This window comes from Nerophis lumbriciformis, linkage group LG29, assembly GCF_033978685.3.
Source record: "Nerophis lumbriciformis linkage group LG29, RoL_Nlum_v2.1, whole genome shotgun sequence".
Taxonomy (NCBI): domain Eukaryota; kingdom Metazoa; phylum Chordata; class Actinopteri; order Syngnathiformes; family Syngnathidae; genus Nerophis; species Nerophis lumbriciformis.
In genome coordinates this window covers 18,895,882-18,919,093 of record NC_084576.2, presented here as the reverse complement: position 1 = coordinate 18,919,093, position 23,212 = coordinate 18,895,882, and the positions used below count along the sequence as shown (strand labels likewise).

General features: G+C 43.4%; 2 protein-coding genes across 5 annotated transcripts in view; one reads left to right on the top strand and one right to left on the bottom strand.

Moving 5' to 3' along the window:
- Positions 1-1,245: 1,245 nt before the first annotated feature.
- On the bottom strand, positions 1,246-7,935 carry LOC133571783 (uncharacterized). The gene is made up of 14 exons (XM_061924268.1): positions 7,822-7,935; positions 7,645-7,764; positions 7,458-7,577; positions 7,336-7,398; positions 7,156-7,269; positions 4,327-4,440; positions 4,021-4,187; positions 3,253-3,913; positions 3,045-3,187; positions 2,836-2,896; positions 2,550-2,758; positions 1,794-1,980; positions 1,633-1,728; positions 1,246-1,563 (listed from the first exon to the last, which is right to left on the bottom strand). Exons 1-14 carry the CDS (start codon positions 7,933-7,935, stop codon positions 1,402-1,404), a joined length of 2,331 nt encoding a protein of 776 aa, XP_061780252.1. The 3' UTR covers positions 1,246-1,401.
- Positions 7,936-13,389: 5,454 nt separating this feature from the next.
- mon2 (MON2 homolog, regulator of endosome-to-Golgi trafficking) overlaps positions 13,390-23,212 on the top strand; it is a 90,565-nt gene continuing 80,742 nt past the window's right edge. For all 4 annotated transcript variants that reach the window (XM_061924866.1, XM_061924865.1, XM_061924864.1 and 1 more), the window contains exon 1: positions 13,390-13,839. In XM_061924866.1, coding sequence (XP_061780850.1) covers positions 13,732-13,839 — 108 coding nt within the window. In that variant the 5' untranslated portion in view covers positions 13,390-13,731. The remainder of the gene's footprint in view (positions 13,840-23,212) is intronic.

Here is a 23,212-nt window from a genome sequence, read left to right as displayed (position 1 = left end):
CACTTATTTGATTGATTAATGCTGTGTGATTGGTATTTTAGCTGTCATCAAGCAATTACACATACAACACAGCAGGAGTGTCCAAAGTCTGGCCCAAGGTCCATTTGTAGCCCACAGCTATTTTTGATTCTTAAAATACTGTTACAGAAAACCCCCCATAAAAACGCAAACAGGTCAAATGTAATGAGAAAATGTTGCAACATTGACATTAATAACACAGTTTTTTACTTCAAAACTGCCATTGCTCAAAGAATAATCAAAACTTGTAATCAACGAATAAAACTGTAGTTGGTATAGAGATTTAAGCGTTGAAAGTTAAAATATTATATATTAAAATGTGATTTATTTGTAACACTTTAATGATCTTTGAGACCTTTAGTCTGTTTGTTTTTTTTAAACTGTCATTGCTCAAAAAATAATGACAATTTATAATCTGCGGCTAAATCTGTAGTTGATCTTTCTAGAGATTTAAGCGTGAAAGTAAAGATAATATATCCCCGACATCTTTAGTGTGATTTTTTTTCAACTGTCATTGTTCAAAAAACAATAATGAATCTAAAGCAATGTTGCTGTGAATTATTTACCTATTTAAGGCTCCAGATAATTCACATCAGATATTCCATTTTTTTGTAAAAATGTTTTTGGGAAAATGTTGTATATTTTGTGTTTTTGGGGGCATGGAACATTAAACTTAAAAAAAACAACTTAAAGGCAACGCATAGATTTGAAGTTGATTTATAGATATTTAAGTGTTAAAAGAAAAAAATATATATATATTTTAACACTTTATTGACTGGGACCCTTTTGGGTCCCCAGAAGCTTTAAACATACAACAAAATTGAGGGATACACAAAATTTTATATTTGGTTTTAAAATGAAGAATATCAAAATAGCCCCCGCATGCTTTAATCTTTCAGTGTGGAAAAATATTGTACACCCCTGCAGTACAGTATATATGTACATCTGTATGCTTTCATCTTTAATCTGGAGTTACTTTTATGGTGTTACGTTCATGATTTGCTTTCATGTTTAGTTTGATTTTCTTAATTCACGTCCGTGTAGTGCCGCATTGTTTAGTTCCAACAAGTGATGTCGTTAGAAAACACAACAAGAACACATCACTGAAAAGAAGAAGAAGTTTGCGGAAGAAGTGAAGTGAATTATATTTATATAGTGCTTTTCTCTAGTGACTCAAAGCACTTTTACATAGTGAAACCCAATATCTAAGTTACATTTAAACCAGTGTGGGTGGCACTGGGAGCAGGTGGGGAAAGTGTCTTGCCAAAGGACACAACGGCAGTGACAAGGATGGCGGAAGCGGGGATCGAACCTGGAACCCTCAAGTTGCTGGCACGGCCACTCTACCAACCGAGCCATACCGCCCCAAGAACACAAAAACTTCTACTGCGTTGCCGGTTTTGCCGTTTTGCTGCCTTTAGTCGGCACCACGTTCTGGGTAGCTTTACCCAAGGAGACGGTACGGATGGCGGCGCCAAAGTGGAGCGTGCTCAGCGTCTCCACCACGTCCTTCGCGTCCGGACTCACGTTGACAAACACGCAGCACTGCACACAGAACCACAAGGCATCATAAACGGGGTGGAAGAGACACGTGGTGTGTTTGGGGCCGCTGACCTTAGCGTCTCCGCTCAGGCTGGGCTGCAGCAGGTGGGTCAGTTTGCAGTTCCTGAAGGGCACGTGAAGCGCGTTACACTTAAGGGCGGCAAACACCTGGAAGAGAGACCACGGGATCCTTGAACCAAGTGCAATCGATGGTGTGCGAGAGACATCATCACCTGTCCCAGTGCCGTCAGCGACTTGTTGATGGCGGCCGCCTCCACCAGCCTCTGACCCTCCGCCTCCGTTCTGGAAATGCGCTCGGATCCGGCCAGGTCACCCAAAGTCAGCGTCCCTCGAGTGGTCAACCCCGAAACCTCATCCGAGCCCTCCACCTCCAGCGCCACCAGCAGGTGAGAGCGGGAGCTGAGCAAAAACACCCCAAAAAAATGGCACTCAAGTCCCGCTCCTCATTTTGAGTTGTAGTGCCTACTGGACTGTAGGGTAACATGTTTGAGGTGCCGCGTAAATCTGTCGCTGGTATGTTTAGATAACGCCAGAGGTTACTTATGGCCCCGGCCCAAGGCTTACGGAACCCTTGGTTTCTCAAATGCATACATAACAATGCCTATACATGGCCATGGTGAAGTCAACTCCAGTACCATGGACCTAACGAACTGACCGACCGAGATGACATCATATCGGTCCATAAGAACTGGTTGTCTGGCTGTACCAAGAGGAGAGAACCTTCAGGACCTGTAGTGACGCTTGCTTAATAAATAAATTGGTCTTTGTTCAACAATCACCGGCGTCATCCTTGATCCTTCACACACCCACGCCCTTCCATCTTGGAGAAGGAGGCAGGCCAGAGACATCACAGAGTCTTCTCAAGGAGAAGAAGCTTTATGGATGTTTATTGAGGTTTCCTTCATTTTGTGGCTACTTGGGGGCAGCAAACATGGACTGAATCAAGAAGCGGAAGAAGACCAGTGCACCTGTGTATGTTCATCTTGGTGGAGGCCATCTTTCTGTTCTTCACTCCGGTCTCCATGACGCTAAGGATGTCGGCCTCGGTCCGCACCTGCACCTGGGTCAGTCCTGGGACGGACACCGACTTCCCCTGGACTCGGATTTCCAAGGCAGCGCCAGGGCTTTTGGCCAACAGGTCGTTGAGAGCGTCGTTGTAAATCTCCAGCATGGAAATCTGAGCGATGAGTTGTATGTTTGGTGGGATACCACAAGGGGGAGCCAACACAATAATAGTGGCAGCAGCAGCGGTACCTTCAGAACGTAAGACACCTTTTCTTTCTCTGCACAGACACGTAGAAGTTCCCGTATGGACCTGCAGGGGGCAGCACAGCTATCAGAACCTCTTGGTAACAAGAGAACATTGCAGGTAACCAGACCTGACTTAGTGATGAAGTATTGATGGACACTACTAGCGCACACTGCTTATTTTAATGTGAACACTGAAACTGGTTCTGAGGGACCTGATGTTAACTCCAGGGTTCTGCTTGGTGCCCATCATGGTGAAGGTCTTGCCCGAGCCCGTCTGTCCATACGCCAGGATGCACACGTTGTATCCGTCTGCGCAGGAAGTTATGAGTGGCACAGTTCCTGCAAACACTTCCTCCTACAGACAGGAAGCAGGAAGTGATTCATCGTATTGTTGGTCAACAAAGTAGTCGTGTGATTTACCTGAGTGCTGCTGGTAGCGTAGACCTTGTCAAATTGGAACTTCTTCTTGTTGGACTTCTGGACCACCACCACTTCCTGCTCGTCAGTCTTGTCCAGACACGACGTTGACGCGGAGCCTTTCCTGCAGCGGCAAAACACTCGAACATTTCCTTGCAGTTCCAGCAGCTTGTTGTACAGGCTCCGCCTCTCCACCACCTCCCTCCTGTAGAGAGAACGCAGCTCCTCCACCTCCCCGGCTGCCTCCTGGTCCACCTGAGCCAACTTGCTCAAAACGTCCTTCAGCTGCTGGACGTGGTTCTTCATGTCGCTCAGCGCCAGGCGGACTGTGGAGCCGAGCTGCTTGTTGGAAACGTTTAGCTCTCGGGTCAGTCGGCTCACCTGCCGCAGTTGCTCAGGATCCACCACATGTTTGCTGATAGTTTTTGCGGGCGGAACCGCGGGCAAGCGGCGGCTCTGGAGGGACCTGATCTTCTGCCGCGCTTCCTGCTGGTCGGCCTCCAGCTCAGCCACCTTGTGGTTGAGGTGCTGGACCACGTCACTCAGGTAGCGGGCTTCTCTCTTCAGGTAGGTGTTCTTCTGGAAGAGATTGTCCATCTCCTTGTCCTTGGCCTGGAGCTGCTGCTTCAGGTCCTCGATAACCCGATCCCTCTCCAGAAGAGCTCTGACGTAGCAACAAACGGCTCTCAGATGGTTTGATCACAGTCAGATCTTCGACTAACTTCAAGGAATTATGTGACGTAGCAACGCCGGGACTTCGAACTCTCTGACCTGAAGGAGTTGAGGTCGCTGTAGCCGCGGTCTCCCCCAGCTGAAGGCTGCAGGAGGATCTCTCCGAACATGGTGAGGTAGACGGACACCACCTCCTCTGCATCGTAGTTACACTGACGTAGTGCTGCCGTGATCTCCTTCTGGTCCACCAGGCCTGGCAGGGTGGACTGAGACAGCAAACGCAGTCAGGCGCATTCAAGAAACTTCTACTAGCTTTAATCAGTGTAGTTCCACGGGGACCCTCACTAGGACCACAACCATTCTCCACTTTGACCATATGAAGATCAAGAGTGGAGTCTTACTCACCATGACTGTTTGGATTCTGTTCTGGACAAACTCCACATTCATCTCCCACTGGAGCGGCACGAGAAGCCAGACGCCAGACTGAGGATCCCAGAACCTGCACACGTTCATCTTCTCCTGGGAGGCGGTAAAAGGGACTTTTAAATGCTAAATAGTAATATGTGCCCCTAAAACCTGTTAATGAGCACCAAACTGGGGAAAAATCGATCCTATCCTTCACTTTTTCTGTTCCGCTTTTGAGCGACAAGGCTATCAAACTATAGCGTCATGAAGGAAAAACCCTTTCTTTACCGCAGCTGTGTTCCAGTGTCAGCTTGGCTAACAATTAGACTCACGTGAAATATTGAACTACATTTCCATTTTCCTTCGTACACACAAGCAGGATTTGCATGAAATCCAGGAAGGGTGCATGTCTTGCCAGAACACCGGCTAGAATTTGAAAGCAAGCTGCAACGAATGCATGGTCTATCCACAGTGCAAAGACGCTTCTAAGATACTAATCCTCACCACCATGTTGGAAAACATAATGTAGCGTCCTTGCTAGCAAGCTAGCGGCTAATCCTCGCCCCCCCCGGCGGAAAATGAACTATTTTTCCCAAGGACTATAAGGAATAGCTTAGCATGCTACACACAAACGCAGACGACACAAGAGGCTAATTTAAGTAGGGGTGATCGATCCAGATGTCGATACTATCTATACCTAGTATTCTATCAGTATATAAACGATATAAAATTGATTATTGCAAAATATTTTTGGGGGTCTTTTTTGTTGTTGTTTACAAACTCAAGGAGTACATTTCCGGATACAGGAAGATTATTATTTAAAAAGGCACTAGTGTAGTAGTTTTTGTTTGTTTTTATTTTGTTCAAAATGTCGAATGTAGCATTCAATACCACAAATGTGATACATTATCTGATTTACAACAATACCAGGAAACTACATCTTAAGATAAATAAAATTATGTTTACTTTAGTTACTTGCTATATAATATCTTTGGATCTATAAGCTATGGTCAAAGTATCTGATCGGAAATCAAAATCGGATCGGATTTGAGGCCAAAAATTCGGATTGGGATCGGAGGCCAGAAATGTTAATCAGAACATCCTTATTCGCTACAAATCTTAATATAAAGCCATCAGTCGTGTCCGGATTTGACAATTTTGTCCTTCAGTGAATATGCTAACCTAGCATGCTGTTAAAACCTGAATGCAAGGTTGGCATGTAGCCCACAAATATTTTAGTCGAAGTAACAGTCCTCATGGGATTTATGTTGTATTGCTTCTCTTCCCTGCATTGGCCTGTCTTTTAGAGAAGACCCTTTTATAGCCCCCTGCTAAATTTTCTCGGACCCTGCGGCACTAGCGCTGCTAGTGCCGCTTGTTGCATGTGCCCCCCCGCACATGCAACAAGAACTGTTGTGATTACGAAGATCATTCATTTGTATTGTATTTGTCTGTTGGTCAAAACATTACTCTCTAATTGGGATTATTTTGTGATTGATGCTGTATTACTGCCTTTTCGAATGTTTAACCAAAATATTCCTGTTTTTGCTATTATCACAATCGGAGTCTTTAATTTACTGAAGTTATTTGAGATCTCAAATAAATAATTAAAATACCTTAGCTTTCTCAGGATATTTCTTTATTGAATAGGTAAAATTCCAAAACAATAGCTATACTGGCATTGCTAACGCTAACCTGTCCCCTTTCTTAATGATACATTTTTGTATGTGATGTATTGCAGTGTTTTTCAACCACTGTGCCGCGGAGATACAGTCTGGTGTGCCGTGGGACATTATCTAATTTCACCTATTTGGGTTAAAAATATTTTTTGCAAACCAGTAATTATAGTCTGCCAATTATGTGTTGTTGTTGAGTGTCTGTACTGTCTAGAGCTCGGCAGAGTAACCGTGTAATACTCTTCCATATCAGTAGGTGGCAGCAGGTAGCTAATTGCTTTGTAGATGTCGGAAGCAGAGTGCATGTAAAAAGGTGTCTAGTGATTAAACCGAAATTAAACAAAAGGTGAGTGCCCCTAAGAAAAGGCATTGAAGCTTAGGGAAGGCTATGCAGAACGAGACTAAAACTGAACTGGCTACAAAGTAAACAAAAACAGAATGCTGGACGACAGCAAAGACTTACTGTGGAGCAAAGACAGCGTCTACAAAGTACATCCGAACATGACATGACAATCAACAATGTCCCCACAAAGAAGGATAAAAACAACTGAAATATTCTTGATTGCTAAAAACAAAGTAGATGCAGGAAATATCGCTTAAAGGAAGACATGAAACTGCTACAGGAAAATACCAAAAAAAGACAAAAAGCCACCAAAATAGGAGCGCAAGACAATAACTAAAACACAGGAAAACAGCAAAAAGTCAAAATAAGTCACGGTGTGATGTGACAGGTCGTGATAGTACATCTACTTTGAGACAAGAGCTATATTGATGCATGCTTGGTTATGCTTTAAAGTCATATCCAACGACTTTTTACTGTCAACTGAGTTTAGTTTTTTTATGATTTCTGCTGGTGGTGTGCCTCCAGATTTTTTCAACGCAAAAAATGTGCCTTGGCTCAAAAAAGGTTGAGAAACACTGATGTATAGGATAGGATAGACTTTTATTTTGGCATCTTTTATGTCGGACAAGTGCAAAGTTACAGCGTTAATGTAGAAAGTGTCAAATCTGTTTCAATACCACTATGGAGGCTCAAGTTTGGACAAAACGCATCCAATACTGTGGGACTTCTAGTTCACTGTGGAGTCATGTGACAGATGGTGACGATGTCATCACATCAGGTGACCGTCAACCTTTTGATGTAACCTCTCACCTCAAACATGTACGTCATGACGCTTCCTTTCCCTTGGATGAAGAGACTTCCTGTTCGGTCGTCCTCGGCAACCGCCGGATGGCTGTTGGAGGGCGGCGGCGGCTGGGTGGCGACCTGACAACAGTAGTTCTTGGTTTACTATCCGTTCTGACTTCGTGGCGGCTCCAAGAACACGCTCACCTCATGGCTGGCAGGGATGAAGCGTCCCAGATTGTACCAGTCGTTGGGAAAAGGCTGCAGGTTCTGCTCAACAGAGTCAAGTCAGCGTCATTAGGAGACCGCATCGACATCACCGGGCTCACCTGCGCCTCGTCCACGTAGACTCTGTTCCCGTCATGGTTGAAGCAGCTGTAGAGCGTCCCGTTGTTGTGGAGAAAACTCTCAAAGTTCACGGACACTTCCTCCCCCTCTGCGGCCACTTCCTGTTTGTTTGAAACACGCCGTCATTCACTGCTTTGGCCGCTCTTTCAAAATAAAAGAGCTGCTCACCGTCACAAGTGGCTGCGTGACGCTTTGCGGCGCGTCGTCTTGCTGCTCGTCTTCTTTGGCGTGACTGTCTTCACTTGTGATCGACAAGATGTCCGCAGCGTCCGGATGTACTTCATCATCCTGTCACAAATCAATCAATCTGTCAATCAATCAATCAATCAATCATCTTGCTGCTACCTGCAGGCTGTCGTGAGTCTCGCTCGCAGGCGTCAAGGCCCGGATCGGCTCAGGCTGCACCACCTCAGCCGGATCCGGACGGGATCCCTCCACGGTCGACGCGCCGCTTCCCATCTCAGCTGCCAAAAGGAGACAAAGGAAGTGGCGAGGCAGGTGACAACAGGCGAGGAGAAACCCGACACACGCGACACCTGAGCTGACGTCCGAGCGTGATCTTTCCTCGTTGGCCACAGCCTGACTCAGCAGTTTGGTCAGTCCTCGGCGCCCTGAATCTCTACCCTTTGTTGTGGAACGCCCGCAAATGTCATGCCGATCAGTGATGGCAAAGACGGAAAAGTGCGATGATAACCATAGAATAGGAATAGGAGCACAATATTAGCAAAGATAATGCAAGTGGAGTGGTAATTGTTTTTTCGGCTACACCTAGTGGCCGCAACAACTCATTATGCCACGGTCATTTTGCACTAAATTGAGTGATGCGGACACATTTGTTACAGGATCCTTTCTAATACACTTGTATTTTGTTTTCACGTATTTAAAAAAAAAAGTTAAGATCCATTCATCCATGCAGTCTATCCCAGGTGGACTCGGGCGGCAGGCAGGGTACACCCTGGACAAGTTGTTATTGTTGTGTAGTTATTAATTATTAGTATCAACATTCAGCCTTTTTAGCTACATTATGCCTGTTGCTTATTCTTTTGGTCAAAGGTTGCTCTCCAAATGAGTTTATTTTAAAGTTAAAGTTAAAGTACCAACGATTGTCACACACTAGGTGTGGTGAAATTTGACCCATCCCCTTGTTCACCCCCTGGGAGGTGAGGGGAGCAGTGGGCAGCAGCGGTGCCGCGCCCGGGAATCATTTTTGGTGATTTAACCCCCAATTCCAACCCTTGATGCTGAGTGCCAAGCAGGGAGGTTGTGAGGAACTCGCATGGCTGCCGTTTGTGTGACCCCAAGATGCAAGAACCAGGAGGAGGATGAGAAGGTAAGATGATTTTAATGATCATCAACAAAGAAAAGTAGCAGTCTTGCATACAACAGTTCCAAACATAAAGAGTCTTTCATCGAGCACTGAGGAGTGCTCGAGAGAAAACATAAATAGACATATTGCTGATTGGCAGCAGGTGTGGACCGGCTGCCAATCAACGGCAGGTGAGGAGAAAACAGTGCTCAGCGGAACAAACAGGAAATATAACAAAATAAGAGCACTGACAGGAAGTAAATACAAAAACATGGAAACAAACCGAAATTAAGTGACAGATCGTCACAGAGGTAATGGGTCCCATTTATATAGTCTTTGGTATGACTCGGCCGGGGTTTGAACTCACAACCTACCGATCTCAGGGCGGACACTCTAACCATTAGGCCACTGAGTAAGTTTTGGGATTGATGCTGTATTACTGCCTATCTCAAGATCTAACCAAAACATTCCTGTTTTTGCTAATATCACAATCAGACGTCTGTTGTTGTTTTTTTGCTACTTCTTTTTTGCTCATTCTTTTTTATGACGGAGAGGTTGATTTAAAAAAAGAAAAAAAGGAAATACTTAAAACCAAAAATTTTGCAAAACTGTTATTTCTGAATAAAAATGAATACGTTCTCATTCGTCCTGTGCCCCTCTGTTCATGTTACACAAGCATACATGGTTCCCTCGTCCTAAACTCACAGAAAAACATAATAATAGCATTGTATATTATAGCACAATATAGCTATCATAGCACATGACACTGCCATTTTGTGAAAATATACACACACGATATTTTACTATACAAACTATTTTGTAGAAAAAATATTTGGTCATACATTTTTTGTATTTCATAGTCATTCCCAAGGCCACAATTGACAAAACAGTGTGATCATAGGAGATAAGGGTTATAATATATACATAGTATTACTCTTTAAAGAGTAAGATTATAGTGTAGCAATGATCATTACCAGTCCAGCATAGAACATTCAATCGCCCCGCTAAGATGGTCTGCCCCCCCCGAAAAACCCTCTCCCCTCTTAAGTCCCTGGCAGTCATGTCTCTCTAGCCAAAACAAATGTTCATTATCTCTCTTTCTAACATTCCTCATTCAAGGTTAAGCACACAGTTTTGCAGACAACCAAAAGACCACAATTGGAAGAAAAACACTAGCTGTTTTGTAATATGATTATGAAATCAAAAGAAGTAACACTTAATTTCGGATATATGTAAATATCTGCCTCCGACACCATCCATCCATTTTCTACCGCTTGTCTCTTGTACACCCTGGACGAGTCGCCACCTCATCGCAGGGCCAACACAGATAGACAGACAACATTCACACTCACATTCACACACTAGGGACCATTTAGTGTTGCCAATCAACCTATCCCCTTTGGAGGTGGGAGGAAGCCGGAGTACCCGGAGGGAACCCACGCAGTCACGGGGAGAACATGCAAACTCCACACAGAAAGATCCCGAGCCCGGGACCTTCGTATTGTGAGGCACATGCACTAACCCCTATGACACCGTGCTGCCCTCTATAGTATAATATTTAATATTTAAACAACACATTCAGAACATTCGTTCTCAGGACTGGACTGTGCACCTTACCTCCTTTTGCACTATTTTTATTTTATTTTATTCCTAAATTTTGCATATTTACAGACTGTCGCACTGATACTGGAGTCGCTTTTAATCCCATTGTACCTGTGTATAGTGACAATAAAAGGCATTCTATTCTATTCTGATACCATATTAGTGGGTACTGTATCTGCTGATTTACAGTAGTTAACACCAAATATCCATCCATCCATTTTCTACTGCCTGTCCCTTTTTGGGGGTCGCGGGGGGTGCTGGAGCCTATCTCAGCTGCATTCGGGCGGAAGGCGGGGTGCACCCAGGACAAGTCGCAACCTCATCACAGGGCCAACACAGATAGACAGACAACATCACACTCACATTCACACACTAGGAACCATTTAGTGTTGTCCAACATTTAATAATACAAATGGTGGTATAGCCCGGTTGGTAAAGTGGCCGTGCCAGCAACTTGAGGGTTCCAGGTTCGATCCCCGCTTACGCCATCCTATAGTCCTTGGGCAAGACGCTTTACCAGTGTCACCCACACTGGTTTAAATGCCATTTTCTACCGCTTGTCCCTTTTGGGGTTGCGGGGGGTGCTGGAGCCTATCTCAGCTGCATTCGGGCGGAAGGCGGCGTACACCCTGGACAAGTCTCCACCTCATCACAAGGCCAATACAGATAGACAGACAACATTCACACTCTAGGGACCATTTAGTGTTATCCAACATTTAATAATACAAACGGCGGTATAGCCCGGTTGGTAGAGTGGCCGTGCCAGCAACTTGACGGTTCCAGGTTCGATCCCTGCTTACGCCATCCTAGTCCTTGGGCAAGACACTTTACCGACTTGCTCTCAGTGCCACCCACACTGGTTTAAATGCCATCCATCCATCCATTTTCTACCGCTTGTCCCTTTTGGGGTCGCGGGGGGTGCTGGAGCCTATCTCAGCTGCATTCGGGCGGAAGACGGGGTGCACCCTGGACAAGTCGCAACCTCATCGCAGGGCCAACACAGATAGACAGACAACATTCACACTCACATTCACACACTAGGAACCATTTAGTGTTGTCCAACATTTAATTATACAAATGGTGGTATAGCCCGGTTGGTAGAGTGGCCGTGCCAGCAACTTGAGGGTTCCAGGTTCGATCCCCGCTTACGCCATCCTATAGTCCTTGGGCAAGACGCTTTACCAGTGCCACCCACACTGGTTTAAATGCCATCCATCCATCCATTTTCTACCGCTTGTCCCTTTTGGGGTCGCGGGGGGTGCTGGAGCCTATCTCAGCTGCATGCGGGCGGAAGGCGGTGTACACCCTGGACAAGTCGCCACCTCATCACAGGGCCAACACAGATAGACATACAACATTCACACTCTAGGGACCATTTAGTAAGACCGTAAGACGATGGCAGCCACTCAAGGAGCCCAAAGGCTGTTCATTGCAATGGAAGGTTTGGGCAGGGCTGTGGGAACACAGACTGCGGCGATTTCTGAACTGAATCGCAAGATGGATCACATCATGGAGAAGCTTGCTGAAAAGGAAAATGTAATTGAATTTGAGAGAAGCCAGCATGGACAAATAGAACAGACAAGTCATTGTTTTTTGTCTGTTCGCGGAAAACAAACATCCTAATCTACGATTTGACTCCCTCGAATGGCCTTGATGCTGTGAACAACAGGAACAGGCTGTTCTGAAAAACACCCCCGAGGACACCTCAACAATGGACGCTTTTGACCTCCCGCCCTCTTCAACGACACCTGGAGTCAAACTTTTGCAGATCGGCCCCAGTCTATAAAAAACATTACATCATCACACCCAAGACAATTGGGCACACATGCACACACCCCACCTCCCCCATCCCACGCCTTCACCACCGCTTCTTTCTCGGAGTGATGGTCGGATGGCAGCGCTTCATGGCAGCGGTCGCCTTCCAGGGCCCCAACTCCCCGCCCCTCTGTTGCGAGTGTGTCGTGATTAAATGTAGCATGTGTATGTGTACATTGCATGAAGTTTTTTTCCCACTCCAGACTGGGCCCCCTTAGGAGCCCTGTCTAGATTGTATTTTTTTACTCATCTTTTTCCCCAGCGTTCTACCTTTTTCCCATCTTTTATGGGGCGCCTTAAAATGGTGACCCATCAGCGTTCCTGTTCTGTAACCCTGTACACTGTTTGTTTTGTCTAATCTTGAACGGGTTTGTGCTCAAAACAAAGTTTTGTTGTACTTGTGCAATGACAATAAAGACCTATATCTGAATCTGAATTTAGTGTTATCCAACATTTAATAATACAAATGGCTGTATAGCCCGGTTGGTAGAGTGGCCGTGCCAGCAACTTGAGGGTTCCAGGTTTGAACCCCGCTTACGCCATCCTAGTCCTTGGGCAAGACACTTTACCGACCTGCTCCCAGTGCCACCCACACTGGTTTAAATGTAACTTAGATATTGGGTTTCACTATGTAAAGCGCTTAGAATAAATATAATTCACTTCACTTCACTTCACTACAAACAACGCAATAATGCAAGGTATTAAAAAATTAAAATGTGTGATTATTAATTCGAGAGGAGCCAGATGAGGTGGTTCGGGCATCTGGTCAGGATGCCACCCGAACGCCTCCCTAGGGAGGTGTTTAGGGCACGTCCGACCGGTAGGAGGCCGCGGGGAAGACCCAGGACACGTTGGGAAGACTATGTCTCCCGGCTGGCCTGGGAACGCCTCGGGGTCCCACAGGAAGAGCTGGACGAAGTGGCTGGGGAGAGGGAAGTCTGGGCTTCCCTGCTTAGGCTGCTGCCCCCGTAACCCGACCTCGGATAAGCGGAAGAAGATGGATGGATGGATGGATGGATTATTAATTCAGTCAGCATGTGGTTTCGTGTGCCAATAAAAGCTTCACAAGCTTTAACGTTTATGATATTCGTCCGGCAGAGGTCGCTATCGCTCTCCATGACGAATCACTCACTGTTGACGGAAGTGGGTGTGACGTGTCACCTAAGAAGCACCGATGCATTGTGGGTAAAAGAAGCCAAGCTAACGGCCGCTGGTTGCTGCCCACTTAGCCGTACTTTGACAACCGCCTTTGATGAATGAACACGCATAAGTAACACACAGTCAAAAGGGAGGTCATGTTTTTCATCAAGTCCATGTCCGCCCTGTGAGAGGACAGCGGACATATGTCGGCGCCATCGCTGCTGTGTTGCGCACCGGCGCTCCAAGCTGAGGAGAAGACGGGGACTACGGTGTTGATGGACGGCGGGGTTTCGGTGCTCTTCTCCCGGGGACGCAAATAAAACCGCGGCTGTTTTCTTTTTTTTTTCTTTTTGTAGTTTCTCCGTCGAAAGACACTTTCTTTTTGGGCCAACATGTCAACCAGCAGTCCCGAGGCGGTGAAGAAATTGCTGGAGAACATGCAGACGGACCTGCGCTCTCTCTCCATGGAGTGTAAGAAGAAATTCCCCCCAGTCAAAGAGGTCAGTCTGCTAGCTAGCTTGCTAGCCTACTGGTTAGCATTAGCATTTAGCCAAACATGTACCCCCCCACCCAAATGCTGGCTTTGTTGTGTTTGTCATGCTCCGCCAACGCGACCACGACATAACCTGCCGACCCTGGCATTACTGGACTTGGTTCGTGTAAAAGTTCCACCCGCCCCTCCTAAGTGAACACGCCGCTTGTTGACACCAGCGGTGGCTCCTGCCACGTCGTTAGAGACACACCATTAGGTACACTTAAGCAATCGCAGTCTTGTCTGTACAAATATTAGAACATTCACTTTTTAATTGACACTGTTGCTAACATATCGATTGAACCAATGTTCCCACTAATTTTTCATGTGTGTGAGCAAAGGCAAAAACTCCCTGAGCATTCAGTGGAGCCCATGTGTGCAATATCAGACATGCACATTGTGGCTACACCAGCAGCACACCTGTCCCAAACCTGACTACATAACAAGTTCAATCTCCATCCGTCCATCCATTTTCTACCGCTTGTCCCTTTCGGGGTCGCGGGGGGTGCTGGAGCTCAGCTGGACAAGTCCCACCTCATCGCAGGGCCAACACAGATAGACAACATTCTCTTATTATTATAATCCATATTTACCAACCTTGAGACCTCCGATTTCGGGAGGTGGGGGGCGTGGTCAGGGGTGGGGCGGGGCGTGGTTGGGGGCGTAGTTAAGAGGGGAGGAGTATATTGGCAGCTAGAATTCACCAAGTCAAGTATTTCATACATATATATATATATATATATATATATATATATATATATATATATATATATATATATATATATATATATATCTACATCCTGAAAATATGCAAACAAAACTGTGTTTAGATAATTGATACTTCAAACTTGCATAAATAAATATTAAGGAATATAACATAGCTGAGATAGGCTCCAGCGCCCCCCGCGACCCCAAAGGGAATAAGCGGTAGAAAATGGATGGATGGATAACATAACTTGGCTTCTGAGAGCTTCGATATGTAATGAATAAAATGCTAAAATTGTTGATAAACAAGCAATTATTTTAATAATTAAATTTGGTCATTTTAAATGAATTATTATGATGATTTAAAATTAATTATTTCAAATATGTTTATTTTAATGTATAATTCTATGGCTGGATGAAATAAGGAGTCAGAAAAAATACAAATAAAATAAAATTAATTTTGATGTTTTTAGCAAAATATAGTAAAAATGTATTTCGTTTTTTTAAATTTTTTATTAATAAATATATTTATTTTTAGGTAAGATAAACATAATAATACAATTTATCTCTAGGCTGGATGATTTAGTTCTTGTCATCCTGTTGTCCTCCCGTCCTGAAAAAAGGCTGTCCTCACTCGGTCGCATGGAGCTGGAGGGGGCGTGGCCTCCAACTCCGGCTGAAAATCGGGAGATTTTCGGGAGAATATGTGTCCCGGGAGGTTTTCAAGAGAGGCGATGAATTTCGGGAGTCTCCCGGAAAATTCGGGAGGGTTGGCAAGTATGTTATAATCAAATGACAGTCATTTCCATGAGGTTATTTTCTAATATAAGTGTTTAGGCCCACTTACAATGACAATAACAAAAAATGTTGTTTTCCATGAACTGTGTACTAATATTGTTTGTCTGGGTGGAGGTCCTGCTTTGGAAATCATTTGTACCCCTTTCAGACATTGCATTTAGTCCCCATTAAAACATGGGTGTCAAACTCAAATTTGGCCCGCCGTGTGATTTCGCTTGGCCATTGTGGCGATATCAAATTAACACTAGAGCTGGCCCGCCGATTATATTCAGCGTCGGGGTTGTATATTGCAGCCCGGAAGAGTTAGTGCTGCAAAGGATTCTGGGTATTTGTTCTGTTGTGTTTATGTTGTGTTACTGTGCGGATGTTCTCCCGAAATGTGTTTGTCATTCTTGTTTGGTGTGGATTCGCAGTGTGGTGTATATTTCTAACAATGTTAAAGTTATTTATACGGGCACTGTCAGTGTAACCTGTATCGCTGTTGGCCAAGTATGCGTTGCATTTACGTGTGTGTGCGTGCTGATTTTTGTGATCGGGCCGGCACGTTGTTGGAATGGATGAAAAGCAGACGTGACGTCAGCTCGTGGAGGACGATAAATGCAGTGCAGTTAAGGCACGCCCCCAAGACTGTGGTTCGGGTGGACGAGATTTAATGACTGATGAACAACTTCGTTCGATAATGAAAGATTCCTCAGCTCAAAGCCTGAGCCCCGACATTAATGAACTAGCATCCAAGAAAAGATGGCAGGTATCTGGGTTGGGCACATCAGATTAGATCAGTGTGTTGCAAACTGAGCCGTTTAAAGTCCTGAATGATTGGTTTATTAATTGTTGTTTTATTTTCTAATTTATTAGCCTGTGGAAAAAGTTACTGTTGATATTTACCTCAGAAGGCTGCAAATAGAAAAGAGGCATTCCATTTTTATTTAAATTGTATTTGATATGCCATTGATATTTTTTTATTATTATTATTTGAAACTCGATTTTGCATGTCACTATAAAGTTATATAAGCCTTGCTTGTTCAATAGTCAATGCAACACTTGTTTGGGTCCCTATTCAAAGGTTCATTTGTTCAACCTTGGCCCGCGGCTTTGTTCACTTTTAAATTTTGGCCCACTCTGTATTTGAGTTTGACACCCCTCCATTAAAACATTCACATGTTGCACAATGAGATGTAAGCAGGGGATCATGTGTACATTCCTGCAACTTCCTGTTTGTAAAAAACATTTTTTTATTAGTATTTATTTAATATACTAACAGCATTTCATGATTAATATTTATAAATTAAAATTCCTAATAAATGACACTAGAATAAGCACACATTTGATTGGTAAATCATAGTGTAACGACCTGGAATGACACTTTATGTACTATTATATATGTGTCCGTTATCCATAGGTTTATCTATAACCCATAAAGTAGGCAGGCACGGAGCTATTGCTCAGCGTGTGTGCATTCCAGCCGGCACGTTAATACACTGACACACAACATCCGGATTCCCATCTTGCATTGCTTCAAAACTACGGCAAGTAGTAATGTCCAAAAACATAACAGAGACGAAGCAGAAGAATGAAGAAGAGACAGTCATGGCGACGACGAGTAGGAAGAAGAATTACGCTTGCAGGTTCCAAAATGATTGGACACAAGAATTTCAGTTCATCCACGACAGCTTGAAGGGGAAGGGGTATGCAAGGGAGAGATGGAAGATTCCAGACTCTGGTGCATTTGATGAAGGCACTTTTGTGCGTGCCACACAGCAATGCATCATCAGAGAGGGTGTTCGGCATGGTTAGAAAGATAGTGACAGAGAATAGAACGAGGATGGACAATTCAACCCTAAACTCACTCCTTTCATGCAAATTAAATTCCACAGATGCTGCCCATACCTAGGCTGTGCTACTGGCTACAAAGCATTGCACTTTCAAATACAACAATGAGTAGAAGAGTGTTATGTGTGTGTGTATATGTGTAAATAAATGAACACTGAAATTCAAGTATTTATTTTATATATATAATATATATATATATATATATATATATATATATATATATATATATATATATATATATATATATATATATATATAAGAAATACTTGAATTTCGGGGTACACCCTGGATAAGTCGCCGCCTCATCGCAGGGCCAACACAGACAGACAGACAAAATTCACACTCACATTCACACACTAGGGCCAAGGTATAGCTCGGTTGGTAGGGTGGCCGTGCCAGCAACTTGAGGGTTCCAGGTTCGATCCCCTCCTCCGCCATCCTAGTCACTGCCTTTTTGTCCTTGGGAAAGACACTTTACCCACCTTCTCCCAGTGCCACCCACACTGGTTTAAATGTAACTTAGATATTGGGTTTCACTACGTAAAAGCGCTTTGAGTCACTAGAGAAAAGCGCTATATAAATATAATTCACTTCACTAATTCACAATTTAGTGTTGCCAATCAACCTATCCCCAGGTGCATGTCTTTGGAGGTAGGAGGGAACCCACGCAGTCACGGGGAGTACATGCAAACTACATATCAAATTAAAAACAATACAATATAATGTACTACTAACTACTGTAGTTGAATGATGTCCATCTGGACTCACTGGTGATGGTGGCAGAGAAGAGGACTGTGGAAAAACTACTGAGCATCATGGATAATGACAGTCACCCTCTGCATACCATTATCAGTAGCCAGGGGAGCCTGTTCATTGCTAGACTGCTTCATCCCAAGTGCAGGACTAATAGACTATACAACTCCTTTGTCCCACAAGTAAACTTTGATTGATTGATTGATTGATTGATTGACTTAGTAAGTCATTATTTTGTCATTATTTTGACTTAGTAAATTACTAAGTCAAAATATTGACTTACTAAGTCATAATAATGACGTACTTAGCATCTCAGGTAACTAGGATTGTTTTGTGTTTCGTTTTTACTTTACGAAAAAAATATAGAGATATATATCGTATATCGCCATTCAGCAAATGGAGCGGAAAACACAACCAAAGATTGTAGGCTTCTTTACGTGACTAAGCCCGCCTTTTTTGCACACTTTGCTGTATGTTTTTATGGTATATTTGTGTTGTTGTACCAGATGTTATTTTGAAATGCTAAATATTTTTATTTATTATAAGATATTTGTGGAGGAGGGCGTGGTTTGCGCACCTGCTGCGGAGGGGTGTGTGTGGGGGATCGGCTTCGAAGCACAGCTGTCAGGTGATTGGATTGCTCCAGCTGGGGCTGATCATCTAATCACCGGTCATTCTTGCTGTGTGTGTGAGCAAATTTAAGATTGTTAAAATTAAGACTACCTGTCTTCACAATATTGTTAATTGGTTATTTTTTTAATAAATATGTGTTCAATATAATCAGAGTCTGTAGTCTATTGCCCCCCCAGGCTGTGGTGGCAGCGATGAGGTAGAGACGTGATGGCGACAGGCCGAGTTACAAGTTGAAAGTTGCAACATTACTTAAAGAGGGTTTGGCTGAGTCCGCCCTGAGTGCTGCTTGACTGATTTTTTTGCATGAGCCAGTATTTAGTCTGCAACCGGACGTGACGAGTCTGCAACAGGATGTAACGTAGTTATCGAAATATGGCAGAGTTTGATTTTACGTGAATCAATACCCGGTAGGGGTGTAACGGTACGTGTATTTGTATTGAACCGTTTCGGTACGGGGGTTTCGATTCGGTTCGGAGGTGTACCGAACGAGTTTCCACACGAACATATTAAGTAGCCGCCTCCGCTTCCTTCTGCCTCTGTTTCTGTCAGGACTCTACACAGCACCCAGCATTGTCCCACCCACACAACCATCTGATTGGTTACAAACAGAGCGGTAACAGCTAATCAGCAGTGCGTATTCAGAGCGGTAACAGCCAATCAGCAGTGCGTATTCAGAGTGCATGTAGTCAGTGCTTTGCGTTTAGCAGGTAAGCATCACGGAGCGGGCTCTCCCCAAATTATAATAAACACCTCCCAGTCAACTACTAGTAACATCACTATGAGCCCGTTGACATTCTAGAAACCTAAACGGCAGCTCTGCTCGCTCGCAGTCCTGACTTGAGGTGAAGGCTAATTCGCTTTTAGCGTAACGTTGGCTCATTTTGCGGTGTGTGTGTGTGTGTGTGTGTGTGTGTGTTATGGACAGCAAAGCCCTGTCTGTCTGTTATTTCACTTTACCTTTTTCTGTGTTGAAGCAGGACATTATGTTAAATGAAGAGTTTCTGTCTCTGATAGTTGATATAATAATGTAAATGCATCATTAAGCCTACATGAACTCCATGGTGTTCAGGGATGAATAGTCTCTCCTATTGCTATTGTACCATTTTTTTCAGCTATAGTTAAATTAATCATTAGTAATGCAGCAGCCTAGTTTTGAATGGCAGGGTCCCTGCTATCACATGTTGATAAAAATCTAACATTTTCATAATAAAAATCTACTACAAGCTTCCCAAATGCTGAGTTGACTTGAAACTGTTTAATGTTGCACTTTTTATATGTAGAAGAGTTTTGTCATTTTATTTAATCTGAGCAACAACTTGAGGCAGTTTAATGTTGATTAACGTGGGCAGAATTATTATAGTGTTCCCAATGTTAAAAGGATAAAGCCATTGTTTACAAATTTGGTAAATAAATAACCCAAAAATTTATATTTTGTTGTTTTCTTACTGTGCCGAAAATGAACCGAACCGTGACATCCAAGCCGAGGTACGTACCGAACCGAAATTTTGGTGTACCGTTACACCCCTATTACCCGGTGGAAGTATCGACGGAATTCAGTCAGGGCCTGTAAACATAACAAATTCGGTACCCATCCCTAATATTAATCCATCCATCCATCCATTTTCTACCGCTTGTCCCTTTCGGGGTCGCGCGGGGGGTGCTGCTGGAGCCTATCTCTAATATTAAATAAAATAAACAATATTGTTTCCAAATGTGAAGCTCTTTATCTAGCTTGATTGTTCCTCCAACTGATGAGTCGTGTTGTTGTTGTTGTGTGAGTCACACAGCAGACAAACCAGCCTTTTAATGACTTCACAATGATCCTCCTCTCCCCCAAAACAACACATCCCTCTTTTTATTATTGTCACATTTGTCTACCTGCTTGAAATTCATTACAATAGACATTTACCACAAACAACTACAGTAGTTGTAGTGTATGGACCTATTTTTCCTTGCGGCGTAATACCATATACTGCCTGTGAAGCAGCTTTGTGCTGTGTTATATAAATGGCACTCTGTTTAATATGGCTGTGCTCTATAGTAAACAAACTGGGCTGAAGCTAGGTGGAGTCTGTTTTCACTCGAGAAGTTGTAAGAACACAACAGTAGTTTTATGAAAAAATTCAAAAATATTGTTCATAATTTACTAATGTGGTGTCTCCTTTGTCGGCTTCTCCGTCGCGTAACAATAAGAACTGTTATCGTTGTTTATGTTGCACACGTACGCCGTTAAGTGATGGACGTGATAGCTACCGTAGGTACCCAAGTATTCATTAAAAACAGGGCAGAGGTTTTATTTAACAAGTATTTTTAACATTTTTGGCCACTGTAACATTACACTCAGTTTGAACAGTAACACTGTGTTGAATATAGTAACATAAAACTTTAATCAAGTGATTCTTTGGCGCACCACTAGATGGAGCTCTAGTTTGTAGAGTTAGGAGAAAAGAACAAACTTAAATCCAAAAAAGTCTTGGAAGATTATGTTTTTACAGCAAAATCTATGCAACAATTTGAGCAAAGACCACAAGGAAGACATGACATCATTTAACGATTGACATTGTGTGGATGTGCCGTGTCCTACTTGGCTGCAACCAACAGAGGTGCGCTGATTGATGAAAAGTAGGCTTTGCTACACATCTTAGAACAAAACCCGGAGGTCTGCCGATCGTCAGTCAGCTACAGATGTGGGAGCTTTAAGTTTGAATGTTTTGTTTTTCTTCAGCGAGTAGACTAACCTACCAATGGTGTTGCTGTTGAAATGTGAGTGTAATGCTAGAACTGTAGCTCACATAGCTATGCTAGTGTTGCTAAAATGTGTGTCCTCCTGTCCTACTCCTGGAATCTCACAATGGCACCGTTTACACTGCACACCAAATCAGATTTTTTTGCCCTCAACTGACACAGATCAGATCTTTTTTGGCCAATGCTCCAAAGTGCTTTAAAGCTGATCTTTTCGCATCAGATTCAGGCCACATCAGGAGGTAGTCCGAATCCGATTGAAATCTGATCTTTTCAAATGTGACTTCAGTCTAAACGCAATGCGACTTAAATGCGACCACTATGTGACTTTTTCATCAAGCTTCGGGCGAGTTATGTCACTCGTGTGCACGAAGGAAAGACGCAGCCCGCCAGTGGAAGTGGATACTTCAACACAACATCCGGTTTCGGCGAGCAAAGTCGATTTTCGACAACCGAATTTTCGGTGCATCACTAGTCAATAGTGCGCAAATAATAGGCTATATGTAATATATGAATATATATTTTGATTCCGAAGAATTTGCGATTGCTGAAAGACCGGAATTGACGCTGTGGCTTATTTGCTTACATGTAAGTTGGAAAAAAAGCTAACGTTGGTCCACGCTGATGTCCGTGTTGCCTCTACTAACAGCCGTAAAAAGATTAGAACTAGAGATGTATGATAATGGCTTTTTTGCCGATATCCGATATTCCAACTCTTAATTACCGATTCTGATATCAAGCGATACCGATATATACAGTCATGGAATTAACACATTATTATTCCTAATTTTGTTGTGATGCCCCGCTGGATACATTAAACAACATAACAAGGTTTTCCAAAATAAGGGTTTCTGGGTATTTGTTCTGTTGTGTTTATGTTGTGTTACGGTGCGGATGTTTTCCCGAAATGTGTTTGTCATTCTTGTTTGGTGTGGGTTCACAGTGTGGCGCATATTTGTAACAGTGTTAAAGTTGTTTATACGGCCACCCTCAGTGTGACCTGTATGGCTGTTGACCAAGTATGCCTTGCATTCACTTGTGTGTGTGAAAAGCCATAGGTATTATGTGATTGGACCGGCACGCAAAGGCGCAGTGCCTTTAAGGTTTTTGGCGCTCTGTACTTCTCCCTACGTCCGTGTACCACTTCGTACAGCGGCGTTTTAAAAAGTCATAAATTTTACTTTTTGAAAGCGATACCGATAATTTCCGAAACAATACCGATAATTTCCGATATTACATTTTAAAGCATTTATCGGCCGATAATATCGGCAGCCCGATATTATCGGACATCTCTAATTAGAACCCTTCCAAGTATATACAATTATATACATCCATTTATACATTATATTACTTTAATTTATTTTCACGTAGAAACACAATTTTTTAAGGTGTGGCAACTTATTTTATTTTGTAATAGTAGTAGCGATTTCTTTGTTCTCGTAATCCGGTCAACTTCCTTTGTTTTCATTTTATCAAACTGCGCATGCAAGGGATGTCGAGGCCACATTGGGGCCACATTGGGACCTGTGCGCGTTTATACTGGAGTCTGATAAAGATCACATTTTAGGCCATGTCCACACGAAAACGAATACTTATTAAACGCATACTTATCTCTGCGATTAGGCCTCTTGTCCACATGCAAACGCATACTTTAGTCTTTAAAAATACAGACCTTTGATAACGTTGGTCAAAGTTCCAAAACTCTCCAATTAGCGCACAGGTGTCAAACTCAAGGCTCGGGGGCCAAATATGGCCCGCCACATTATTTTATGTGGCCCGTGAAAGCCTGGAAATAATATGCGTTAATAAAATACTTAATCTTTTCTTACTAAATATATTTGTTCTTTCCCTTTTGACATTAAACATCATCAAAATGTTAT